Raw genomic sequence first — 13,290 nt, 5'->3', positions numbered from 1 at the left:
TCCCAGTGCCAGTGGCCCCGCAGATTGCCCCTGCCACACAATTGTCATCCACATTCAGAGGGCCTAGTTTGGTCCTATATAGGTTCCCCACTGGCAGTTCAGAGTCAGTGAGCTCCCACTATCTCATTCAGCTGTTTGTGTTTTTATCCTCTTCATGGTCTTGACCCCTTTGCTCATATTATCGCTCCTCCCACTCTTTGACTAGATTCTGGGAGCTTGGCCCAGTACTTAGCTGTGGATCTCTGCCTATGCTTCCATCAGTTCCTGCCTGAAGGTTCTGTGATGTCAACTAAAGTACTCATCAATCTAATTACAGGGGAAGGTCAGTTCAGGCACCCTCACCCTCTCCACTATTGCTTAGGGTCATAGCTGGTGTCATCCTTGTGGATTCCTGGAAATTTCCCTAGTGCCAGGTTTCTTGCTAGCCCCATAATGGCTCCCTTAATCAAGATACCTCTTTCCTTGCTCTCCCTCTCTGTCCTCCGCATCTCAACCATCCTATTCCCTCATCCTGTCCCCCTCCTATTCTGCCTTCCCTTCTTTACGCCCCCATGAACCCAATTCTCTCAGGAAATCTTGTCTATTTCCCCTTCCCAGGGGGATCATTTTTTAATTCCAGCACTTGGGAGGGAGAGGCAGGCAGATCTTTGAGTTCAAGGCCAACCTAGTGTACAGAGGACTTTCAGGACAGCCAAGGCTATACAGAGAAATCGTATCTTGAATCATGTCATGAAAAACTAATTCAATATATAAAATAAAATGAAAACAGATCAACATTTATAGATTCATAGATTAAGAATACTTCTGTTGGACTGGAGAGATGGCTCAGAGGTTAAGAGTACTGGCTATTCTTCCAGAGGTCCTGAGTTCAGTTCCCAGCAACCACATGGTGGCATACAGCCATCTGTAATGAGATCTGGTGCCCTCTTCTGGCCTGCAAGCATACATGCATATAGGACACTGTATACTAAATACATAAATAAATAAATAAATAAATAAATAAATAAATAAATAAATAAATAAAATCTTTTTAAAAAAATAATAAGGCTAGGTGGTAGTGGCCCATGCCTTTAATCCCAGCACTTGGGAGGTAGAGGCAGGTAGGTCTCTGTGAGTTCAAGGCCAGCCTGGGCTAAAGAGGGAGTTTGGTTTCCAGCAACCATATGGTGGCTCACAACCACCTAAAATAGATCTGGTGCTCTCTTCTGGCACACAGACAAAACACTGTACATATAACTGTAGGTAGGTAGGTAGATAGCCTGGAGGTGGTGGTGCACGCCTCCCAACACATCAGAGACAGGTTTATCTCTGAGTTCTAGGCCAGCCTGGTCTGCAGAGCGAGTTGCAGGACAGATTCCAAAGCTACACACAGAAAAACCCTGTCTCAAAAAACCAAAGCCAAAGGGGGGGGGGGGGACTTTAAAAAAAAAACCACTCGGTCCATGGTACAGGGAATGTCATATCATATGCAACAGTCTCATGCCATTAAACTGAGGCTGTTAATATTTATTTATTTATTTATTTATTTATTTATTTATTTATTTATTTATTTATTTATTTACTATGTGTATAACATTCCTCCCATGTGTGCCTGCAAGCCAGAAGGGGGGCGCCAGGTCTCATTATAGATGGCTGTGAGCCACCATGTGGTTGCTGGGACTTGAACTCAGCACCTCTGGAAGAACAGTCAGTGCTCTTAACCACTGAGCCACCTCTCCAGCCCCTGAGGCTGTTCTTGATTTAAAAAAAAGAAAAAAGAAAAAGGAGAAAGAGGCAAAAGAAAAACTACACTTGAAGGTTTATTGGTTAACCATGTTATACACAGGCTTCCTTTCCACTAATGAAAATTGTTTTGGATTAAGCTTTCAACTAAACATTGAGTGCCCTTCTTGGTCTTCATAGTCCTGTGAAACTGTATTATAAGTCAGATGAATGAAATATGTATGAAATGTCTGTTCTGAGGTAGAGCATATGGCACACATCTTTAATCCCTGCAATTGGAAGCAGATCTCTTGAATTCAAAGCCAGTTTGTTCTTTATAGCAAGTTCCAGACCAGCCAAGTCTGCACAGTGAGACACTGTCCTAAAACCAACCATCAAACAAAAATGTTCCATGAATAAAACTAAGGATTCTGAAAGCTTTATGCCAGATATTTCATGTCATGACAATATTTTAACAATTTCCATTAGTGTGTGGTTTAATAGTTCACATTTACTTAGCATGGGAAGATTCATAAAAATCACCTTTTTTCTGGGAGGTGGGGAGGACCAAAAACCTTAGTGATGAGACATGAGGGTTGTTTTCCACTGGTAATTTAGAAATGATGAGTTTAATTTAAAAGTGATTCCTGCTGTCTTGAACTGTGGTTAGAGTGCCATCTAGTGGATGTGTCTTACATGTTACATGTTTTCTGGAAGACAAATGCTTCCTGAAAGCTAAAATTCTGTTCTTGACTATATCAGACTTTCCTTTCCTTTCCTTTCTTTTTTTTTGGGGGGGGGGAATTTTTCGAGACAGGATTTCTCTGTGAAGTCTTGGCTGTTCTGGACTTTGTATTTGTTTATCAGGCTGAATTTATAGAGATTCACCTGTCTCTGCCTCCTGAGTGCTGGGATTAATGGCTTGCGCCACTACTTCCTGGCTATATATCAGACTTTTAAAAAACTCTGGAGGCAAGAGGCAGAGGTAGTGTCACAAAATTGAAGCCAGTCTGATCTACACAACGAGCTTCAGACTATTCAGGGCTGCATAGTGAGACCTTGTCTCAAAATGAACAAAAGAACATTGGGTTATAATACTCTGGGTTTTCATTTTCTTCTTTCTTTTTTAAATACAAGTATAGGTTTTTACCTTCATGTATGTCATTATACCACATGTGTGCCTGGTAACCTGCGAAGCGCAGAAAAGGACTGATCCTCCTAGAGCTAGAGATAACAGGCAGTTCTGAGTCACCATGTAGGTGCTTCAAACCCAGATCTTCTGCATTGCATAGCCATGTCTCCAGCACCAAATATTCTCGTGTGACTTTGAGGGGCTAAGGAGAGGGTTCAGTAGGTACGAAGCTTGCTGCGTACAGCAAGAGGACCTGAGTTTGGATTCCCCGTGTAAGAGGTGCAGTGAGTGAGTGGGCAGATAGGCAGAAGCTTATAGTACTAGCTTAGGTGAAATGAATGGCAAGCTGCAGGCTTATTGACAGATCCTGACTCAAGGAAACAAGGTAGACAGCAATACAGGAGGACTGCTGACATTGACCTCTACCCTTCACCATGTACTCACGAGTGAGGAAAGCTATAGGCATGAGCACATGTACGCACATAAACAAAAATTTTTAAGTAATATTCCATAATGTATCTTCTTACTTTGTTTTTTTTGGGACAGGGTCTTTTGTAGTCAAGGTTACTTCAAACTATTTAACTGAGGGTATCCTTAAATTTCTGATCTTTTTGCTTCTATTTTCCCAATGTTAATTCATCTTTTTTTTTTTTTTTTTTTTTTTTTTTAGGTTTTTTTGAGACAGGGTTTCTCTGTAGCTTTAGAACCTGTCCTGGAACTAGCTCTTGTAGACCAGGCTGGCCTCAAACTCACAGAGATCCGGGTGCTGGGATTAAAGGCGTGCTCCACTACCGCCTGGCTAATTCATCTTTTCTTAAATGAGTAAATAATTACAGCCAGATACTGGGTGTCTAGATTACTTTCAACTTCTACTGTTACAGGCTAAATTGATGCTATTCAGTGATAGTTTACCCATCTAATGCAAAGCGTTAGTCAGGTGCCAGTGGATCTGTAAAACTGAGGCAGACTATTTAGCTAGTGTGTACCTACCTCTAGTGGCTTACTGCTATGGTAAATGTGGGTGTTAAGTGCTCAGCCATGGGTAACAAAGTGTTCTCCATGATGTAGTGTCCCACTAGTCTTATCCAGTGAGAAAGAAAAACAAATTCGACCTCACTGGAAGAGAAGCTGGTATGAAAATGCATAGAATCGGGGCTGGAAAGATGGCTCAGAGGTTAAGAGCATTCCCTGCTCTTCCAGAGGTCTTGAGTTCAATTCCCAGCAACCACATGGTGGCTCACAACCATCTGAAATGAGATCTGATGCCCTCTTCTAAAGAAATAAATATTAAAAAAAAAAAAAGAAGATGCATAGAATCCAGGGATGAGCTAACTATTCCTCATTATTTTTCCCTGTAGCTTCACAAACAAGCTGACATGCAAGAAGAAAAAAACCGAATTGAAAGAGTTCTTGGGGCTACTCTTTCACCTGAACTGATTCAGAAAGTCCTCACTTTTGCACTTTCAGTAAGTTACAGTCACATTCAGGAGAACGGCAGTTCACTGACCTGTGGCCATTTCTTTGATTCAGCCATACTCATAACCTTTTGGGGGCACTGATAGGAGCTTTTTCCTTTGTTTTCAAAATTTTTAATTTGCTTTTTATTTTGTATGTGGTAGGATAGGGGTGAGGGTGAGAGTGGAGGTGAATGGTTCTCCCTTCTGTTGTGAGGTTTCCAGAGAGTAAAATCAGGTTATGGGGCTTGGCTGCTGTGCTGACCTTGCCTCTTCTACTAGCAGTGAGAATTAGAATAGGTTGAAGAGGAAGTGGTGCCTTTCAAATGCCTTTTCCTACTGAGTCACCTCCCTGGAAGGGAGTAGTGCCTTCCCTGCTATTACTTGAATTTTCCAATAGTTTGTTGTATTCTCTGGTACCAGAAAGATATTCCTGACAGCCAGATTTCTGGTTTTGTTTTTTTTTTTTTTTTTTTTTTTTTTTTAAGGAAGAGGTACGTCCACAGGACACTGTGTCAGTAATTGGTGGAGTAGCTGGAGGCAGCAAACATGGGAGGAAAGCTGCTTGGAAATTCATAAAGGACAACTGGGAAGAGCTTTACAATCGATACCAGGGAGGGTTCTTAATTTCCAGACTAATAAAGGTATGTCGGAGTCTTGAATGTTACCGAATGATTGTCCGTGACTTATTACGAGTCTAGTAGGTTAGACCCAAAAGTCAGGGTCTTTCTTCTTTAAAGGGGTCTTCAGCTAGGTATAGCGGACCATGCTTGTAATCTCAGCACTCTAGAAGCTGAGGCAGAAGAATTGCTATGAATTTGAAACCAGCCAGTGGGGGACCCAAACCCCCACTCCTACCCTCAAATAAAAGGTTCCTTAAGGGCTGGGTTGCATATCACTCATAGGATTGTTCTGTACTAGGCCCTGGGTTCAAGCCCCAGGTATCAAAAATATTTTTACTGAAATAGTTTCTGTGGTTTGTTAAGATTGTGCACGTCCCCATCTTATGATCTCTGCAAAAAACCAGAGTGCTTTGTTAAGATTGTGCACGTCCCCATCTTATGATCTCTGCAAAAAACCAGAGTGCAAGAGAACAGAATGGTCTGGTTGGGGTGAATGGAAGTTTGTTCCTGGTGTTTAAAGCTTCTGATTTGTTTTCAGCTGTCAGTTGAGGGATTTGCAGTTGATAAAATGGCTGGAGAAGTTAAGGTAAGGAAAGTACTCTTTACTTTTTACTTTTCAATCCAGAAAATAAAAGCATGAACCTAGCCTTCTTTTTTTTCCCTTAAAATTAACTTTATGTAAAAGTGTTTTGTGTGCATGTGTCTGTGTGCCATGTGCTTGTGTGGTTCCATGGTTATCAGAGGGCATTGGGTCCACTGGAACGAAAAATATGGGAAATAGATGCTAGGATCCTGGGTCCTCTGCAAGAGTAACAAGTGCCCTTATCCTGAGCCATCTCTCCAGCTTCTTGAACCTCATTTTAATGAGTATTGGGAATGGTGTGTTTTTGTGTCTCCTCGTTTCTTTAGAAAAAGATTTAAGTTTGCCTTCAATATCTGAAAGGGTTTTGAGTGGAGAGGTAACCAGTTTTGTTTTTTTGGACCTTTAACCTAAACTTTCACCGCATTTTAAACTTAATCAGAATGCCAGTTTTACCTTTGTCTTCTTGGAGGCAATATTCAGAGCTATGATCTGGCTCACTGTTGGAGCCATTGTTAGGAATAAGTTTTACAGACAGACATGGTAGCTCACACATTTGATCCCAGCACTCGGAGGCAGAGACAAGTGGATCCCTGAATTTGAGACCAACCTTGTCTACAGAGCAAGTTCCAGGACAGCCAGGGGTACACAGAGAAACACTATGTGGGGAAAAAGCAAAAAAAATTGGGGTTGGAGGAGGAATAAGTTTTACTATTTTTAGATCTTGAGAAAACAGTAAAATGCTTGGTTTCTGCCATCCATTAGGTTCCATTGTGTATTGTACTGTATGAGCAGTTTCACTGTAAAGGTTACGGGACTATGAATGTGAAACATGTAATAGGTTTGAGAATTAGGGTAGTGGCAACCTGAAGCTGGTAAGGCAGACTTCCCTTAAGATTGAAGATAGACATGGTGGCTCATGCTGGTCAGGCTAAGGCAGGAGGTTCCCTGTGATTTGAGGCCACTCAAGTTATGGTGTAGAAGATGATTTGGAATGAGAAAGAAGAGATTAAGATACTAATTTTCCAAGCAAGAAAGACATGTAGCTTCGAGAAGAAGAATGGTATTATGGGATGATAGAGATTCAGGGTGGATTTTCTCAGTAAGCACTGGAGGGTATGGAGTGAGATAGGGCTTTACTCTGTAGTTTGCCTGGTGCAAAACTCACTGTAAAACCCTAAGTTGGCCTTGAATTTATGATGATCCTCCTATCTCAGCCTCCTGAGTACAGAGACTTATGATTTGTGAACCACCACCCTGGCTTTTGTTTAATCTTTAATTCAACAGTATTTCTCTGTGTTGTGACTGTCTAAGGTTCTCAACCCCCCTAATGCTAGAGCCCTCTGATACAGTTGCTCATGTTGTGGTGACCCCCCTCCCAACCATAAAATTATTTCATTGCTACTTCATAACTATAACTTTGCTACTGTTATGAATTATAAATATCTGATAGACAAGATATCTAATATGCGACCCCTGTGAGGGTCTCCACAAGTTGAGAACCGCTGATATAAGAGGGGGTGGGGAGCCAAGGATAATTTTCCTGTGGGGCATGCCTTTCAGCCCAGCTCTCGGAGGGCTGGGGAAGGCAGGTCTCTATGAGGCCAGCCTGGTGTATATAGTGAGTTCCAAGACAGCCAACACTATCTAGAGAAGCTGTGTCTCAAAAGAGTCAAAGGTGATTTCCAGGTGTAGGGGATGATACAGTGCTGGTGCTGTTTGTTTAGATGGAGCTGAAGCATTCCAGCCCTGAGAAGCCGACAGAGCCATTGCCTTCTCTATGACTCAGGCTGTTGATTGCTGACATTTACCCTTCACCTGATGAGTGGTCGTTTCTCTTTCACAGTCTGGTGACAGGTTCAGAACAGGCCTGGTGGGTGGCTGTTGCTGTTTGGTGTTTCCAGATGCTTTGTTTGCTGTGAAATCGGATGGACTTGTTAGAAAATAGCTTACGAACGTTTGAAAATAAATCTTCATGAACAAATTCAGGGGCTGGAGAGATGGGTTGTGTTTAAGAACACTGACTGCTTTTCCAGAAGTTTTGAGTTTAATTCCTAACCCACATGGTGGCTCACAGCTAACTATAACTGTCCCATGGGATCCCATGCCCGCTTCTGATGTATAGACATTTGTGCAAACAAAATAGCCATATACATAAACAAATCTTTTCTCTTACAAAAAAACTAGATGCTGGGCATGGTGGCGCATGCCTTAATTACATCACTCAGGAGGCAGAGGCAGGTGGATCTCAGAGTTAGAGGCCAGTCTGGTCTACAAAGAGAGTTCCAGGACAGCTTGGACTGTTACACAGAGAAACCCTGTCTTGAACAAACAAAAAATAAATAAAATAGTTTAGATTCTGAATAATGTGAGAGAAAAGTTAGTTAAATAGGCTTGAGGGAGTTAGAGGGAATCTGACCATGCCATACTCTGGAGGGCCCTCCTTTGCCTTCCCGAGACCATACTGCTCAGTGCAGACAAAAGCCTATAGGATGACAGACAAGACAGTGGAGATCCGGAAATGTAGCTGGTCTATAAGTATAAATAGCCCAAATTTTGGAGACTATTCAAGAAAAAAAAATATCTCTAAGTTTTTAAATATCTCTGTTACATTTGGAGTAATATTATTTTGATCTGCCTAGTTAAATGCAATTGAGATAAAAATTGCACCATCAAGTTATTAAAAATATAATGCCTACAGTAGGTTTACGGTTATATACTGAACCCTGTTTATAGCTGAATTTGGCTGTTCATACCTTGTGCATGGGCTATAAGTTGGACACGTCGGTAGACAATTAACATTTTAAAAAACAGCAGATTCGGGCTGGAGAGATGGCTCAGAGGTTAAGAGCATTGCCTGCTCTTCCAAAGGTCCTGAGTTCAATTCCCAGCAACCACATGGTGGCTCACAACCATCTGTAATGGGGTCTGGTGCCCTCTTCTGGCCTGCAGGCATACACACAGACAGAATATTGTGTACATAACAAATAAATAAATACTTTAAAAAAAAAAAACAGCAGATTCCATCTCTTTTTTATCAGCTTTTGAATAGCTTTTCTGTATTCACTTGTTATGGAAGGATTCCTATGTGTATGCTCAAGGAGTTGCTTATTCCAGCCTATGGTGGTAACAGGTAATTCTCAGGCCAGTTGTTGCTGTTACTTAGTCCTAACAGTAACTTCTTACTGTTGCTAACAATGGTTCTGCATTCTGGATTGTTTTATACCAGGCTTTCTTCGAGAGTCACCCAGCTCCTTCAGCTGAGCGTACCATCCAGCAGTGTTGTGAAAATATCTTGCTGAATGCTGCTTGGCTAAAGCGAGATGCTGAGAGCATTCACCAGTACCTCCTTCAGCGGAAAGCCTCCCCACCCTCAGTGTGAAGCCTCCGCACCAAGGTCTTACTGCCTCTCTGCAGGGATGAGGTGGAGCTACCAAACAGCTGATTCACATGCCAAGAATTTGGAGTCTTAGACCAGTGGGGGTTGGACAATGAATGTAGTTAACTGGTTCCTGCTCACACTCCAGAATTAAATTCTATTGAAAAAGGAAAATCAACAATTCAGCAAAAACAAAATAAAAAATAAAATACAAATGTAAATATAATAGTAATAAACTAGAGCATAACGAAACTGTGAAACTTCCTGAAGCCTGTCATGGTTCAAAGTATTGAACACTCTCCTGTTAGTGACAGATGTTGTTTTAAAACCTACCAAAAGGAAAGAAAGGCTTTTGGGGAAAGATTTTTGTGAAGTGGGTTCTACATGCAGCCTGACAAGCCGGGTATGTCCACTGCTGGGATCCTGACAGAAGGCTGATCCTGGCTCACATAATGGAGTCTGTGCATAATTCCAAGTGGGTTGGGTTTTTTGTTGTGTTGTTGTTGTTGTTTCTCCTTTCTGGCATGGGGACTGAGCAGGAAGGTATCTTTTCCTGCATAACTCAATCTAAATCAAGGGTTGTAGTTCCTCCTTGCCTCCCTTCTGTGTGATCCCTCCCCCCCCACCCCTGTGCAAAAAAAAAAAGTAATGAAAAGTTTTTAAAAAGTAAAACAATCCCCCACAACCTCCATCCGGGGTTCTTCTCCCTTAGTTCAGCCCCAGCCCTGACCCTGTCCTTACTAGAGATGATGAGGAACATCTTTGACAGCCACATTAAATAAGAGGAGCTGATAATACTTGTTTTTCTTTTTTAAGATAAGTCTTAAAAACCCTGAAATGCATAACAGGTCAGAGAGTAGAAATAAAGATTATCAGCCAGGCCTTCCTGCTGGAGTGATTCTGCTCAAAACTGTCGCAGTTACCTGACAGGCCAAATGCCACACCTCTTCCAAACAGTATCAGTGAGCTCTGGCTTGCCAGCCTGTGCATATGAGGAGCCAGTGGGGACTGCTGTGTGGCCCAGACGTCCGCTCACCGCTGCTTCACCAGTGTGCCCACTAACGAGCCTCGCCACCTAACCCAACGTGTTTTTACTAAATCTCAGCCCTCTTCCTCTTTCCCTTTTTCTTTTCTCTATTTTTTCTGAATCTTCCTTTGTGTGTGTGTGTGTTAACAGAAATTCATATTTGGTGTGGCTTAATGTATTTCAGAAGGTTGTCAGATTGTGAGACTGCTTCCTTGGAACATTTTTGTGCTATTGTTTTAAAAAATAATAATTAAAAAACTGTTGGCGTTAATAAAAATGTCAATGTAAAGTTGATGTCCTGATTCTTTCAACCTTCTTGGAAAGAAACAAGAATCCCTGTGCTTCAGCAAGAATTACAAGAAGTCTGACCACTATAGGATTCTTGAGAAACTATATTGTTTTATGTGTGTGGACATACACATGCCATAGCACATGTGTGGAGATCAGAGGACAACTGTTTCCCCCTCTACCTTGTGGGTTTAGGGATTGAATTTAGATTATCTGAATTTGTAGCAAGAGCTCTTACCTCCTGAGCCATTTTGCCTACTCCTGCTCATTTGTGTTTTTTGCAACCCAGCTAGACTAGAACTCTATGTAGCTCAGGCTGGCCTCAAACTCAAAATGATCCTCCTGCTTCAGCCTCTACAGTGTTGGGATTATTGGTATGAGCTACCAGGCACAACTTTCCTGCAGGGTGTTTTTAACTCAAAGCAGACACAATGGTTTGTGCTTATTTCCACATTCTGAAGGTTGAGGCAGGAGATTAAGAGAATTTCAGGGTAGCATAGGCTACATAGCAAGACACTATCTCAAAAAAAAAAAAAAATAAAATGGCCAGGCAGTGGTGGCATGGGCTTTTGAACCCACCATCTGGGAGGGAGGGAGGGAGAGGCAGACAGATCTCTCGAGTTTGAGACCAGCCTGATCTTTGAAGCTGGAACTATTGCACAGAAATCTGTAAGGGTGGACAGCCTGAGCTCTTCTGGTCTGTGTCTCACAACAAAAAAGGCCAAAAGTAAAATGTCTCAGCACATAGAAGCGCCTGCCACCAAACCTAAACCTAGTAACCTGATTCTTTCACTGGGGCCACCCCATGGAAGAACCAACTCAAAGTTATCTTTTGACCTCCACATTTAAAAAAATTTTTAAAGCTGGGTGGTAGTGGCACACGCCTTTAATCCCAGCATTTGGAATACAGAGGCAGGATTCTCAGGTTAGCCTGAGCAAAAGACTTACTCAGCTGGATGGTGGTGGCACAGGCCTTTAATCCCAGCACTCAGGAGGCAGAGGCAGGCGGATCAGCCTGGTCTACAAGAGCTAGTTCCAGGACAGGCTCCAAAACTACAGAGAAACCCTGTCTTGTGGGGGGGGGGGGGGTAAGACTTTTACTCAAAAAGAGGGGATGAAGGTGGATATTGCTGTAGCCCTGGCTATCAGAGATTCGCCTGCCTCTACCTCCCGAATACTGGAATTAAAGGGGTAAATGGCACGGCCTTGTTTAACAGGTAAGTTTGGAAGTTATTTTCAGCCCTTTTTACCTCCTCATTCTCCCGCCTCTTCTGAAGTCCTAGGATTACATGCATGCACCACCACACCCATCCTGGCTGTGCTTGTCTGATTTTTTTTTTCTGTTTTTTGTTTTTTGAGACAGGGTTTCTCTGGTTTGGGGCTCTACTCCGGTGTAGACCAAACTGGCCTTGAACTCATGGAAATCTGCCTGCTTCTGCCTCCTGAGTGCTAGGATAACAGCATATTCCACTACTTCTGGCGGTTCTAAATGACCATATCCTCAACCATGCCCTGTGTGTGCTGGACAGTTTCCTGCTGGCAAGTGAACATCACAGAAGCAGGAATCTAGTGAGAAGGACACTGGTCTTTCCAAGATGTTCTGACAGAGTGGCATTGTGCAACCTCACAGCATACCATTTGCTATGGCAGGTGTACATTTTGACCACTAATTATAAGACCTCGATTAATCCTAGCCCTTGGAAGCAGAGGCAAGCAGATCTCTTGCCAGTTTGGTCTATACAGTAAGTTCTGGTCATTGATGAGGAAGATGGAGAAAGACTTGAGCAGTTAACAACACTTACTGCTCTTGCAGAGGACCTAGCTTCCAGAACACATATCCATAGACATGAGCTGCCAGAAACTCCAGTTTGGAGGGATCCAATGCCCTTGGCTGGCCTCTAAGAGCACCTGCGTACATATGGTGCACATAAACACAGAGTAAAATTAAAAAAGACAATGATCACTGAAATACCATAAAAGGTGGGGCACGCCTTTAATCCCAGCACTTGGGAGGTAAAGGCAGGCCAATCTTTGTGAGTTCGAGGCCAGCCTCATCTTCTGAGTGAGTTCTAGGAATCAAAAGAAAAAAAAATTCCCATTGCATTGAACATGAAGGCAGTGTTTTCCAAGCATAGGGTAGAATGTGAGCTCCTGGCCCTGGAGTATAGACAGCAGGTAGCAGTTCCAAGTTCTCAGTCACTAAAATATGTCAGACAGAGCAGACATGGCTTCTGTCTGCATGAAACTGATGAGCTAGCCTGGACAAGAGGCACTAATGAGTGCTCTTCTCCTGACGCATTGGAGATGGAAACCAGAGCCTGCCAGTTTAGCGCTCTGCCAGTGACCCACTACACTAACTATCTGAATGGGAAGCACAGGGTGCCAGACAATTAAGAATCACTGGGGATTCCAAAATAGCCTAAATGTTCAGGGAAAGTGCAAAGTAATGATGTTAACCCGAGACCTGAAAGATTTGCCAAGCTGGCTGGAGAGATGCTCAGCAGTTAAGAGCATTGGCTGCTCTTACTGCTCTTCAGAGGACCCAGGTTCTTTTCCCAGCACCCACATGGTGGTTCACAACCATCTGTAACTCCAGTTCCAGAGGATCTAATATCTTCTGGTCTCTTTGGACACCAAGTATGTACATGGTTCACAGAGATATATACAGGCAAAACAGTCACATATAAAATAAAATGAGTAATGTAATAATATTAATAATAAAGCACTAGCTGCTATTACAGAACACCCAAGTTTGATTCCTAGTACCCAATTGCAGCCCCCAAACACTAAACAGTTCAGGAAATCTGATGCCCTCTTCTGGCCTCTAAGGGAACTGCGTGTATATTATACACAGTCTACATGCAGGCAAAATCACCATACACATAATTTTGTTTTGTTTTTTGAGACACCACCCGGCCACATAATTTTTTTTAATTGAAAAGTAAAACATTCTGCCGGGCGATGGTGGCGCACGCCTTTAATCCCAGCACTCAGGAGGCAGAGGCAGGAGGATCTCTGTGAGTTCGAGACCAGCCTGGTCTACAGAGCTAGTTCCAGGACAGGCTCCAAAGCCACAGAGAAACCCTATCTCGAAAAACCAAAAAAA

General features: G+C 42.6%; 1 protein-coding gene across 3 annotated transcripts in view; it reads left to right on the top strand.

Annotated features, from left to right (window-relative positions):
- Positions 1-10,185, top strand: part of Npepps (aminopeptidase puromycin sensitive) — an 83,678-nt gene extending 73,493 nt beyond the window's left edge. For all 3 annotated transcript variants that reach the window (XM_050156676.1, XM_050156673.1, XM_050156674.1), the window contains 4 exons: positions 4,192-4,299; positions 4,776-4,931; positions 5,449-5,496; positions 8,720-10,185. In XM_050156676.1, the coding sequence (XP_050012633.1) occupies positions 4,192-4,299; positions 4,776-4,931; positions 5,449-5,496; positions 8,720-8,872 (465 nt within the window). In that variant the 3' untranslated portion in view covers positions 8,873-10,185. The remainder of the gene's footprint in view (positions 1-4,191; positions 4,300-4,775; positions 4,932-5,448; positions 5,497-8,719) is intronic.
- The last annotated feature ends 3,105 nt before the right edge of the window (positions 10,186-13,290 follow it).

This window comes from Alexandromys fortis, unplaced genomic scaffold (genome assembly GCF_014885135.2).
Source record: "Alexandromys fortis isolate MF-2015 unplaced genomic scaffold, M_Fortis_MF-2015_v1.1 scaffold_31, whole genome shotgun sequence".
Taxonomy (NCBI): domain Eukaryota; kingdom Metazoa; phylum Chordata; class Mammalia; order Rodentia; family Cricetidae; genus Alexandromys; species Alexandromys fortis.
The sequence above is the reverse complement of the archived record's forward strand: the minus strand, read 5'-3'. Positions and strand labels throughout refer to the sequence as shown.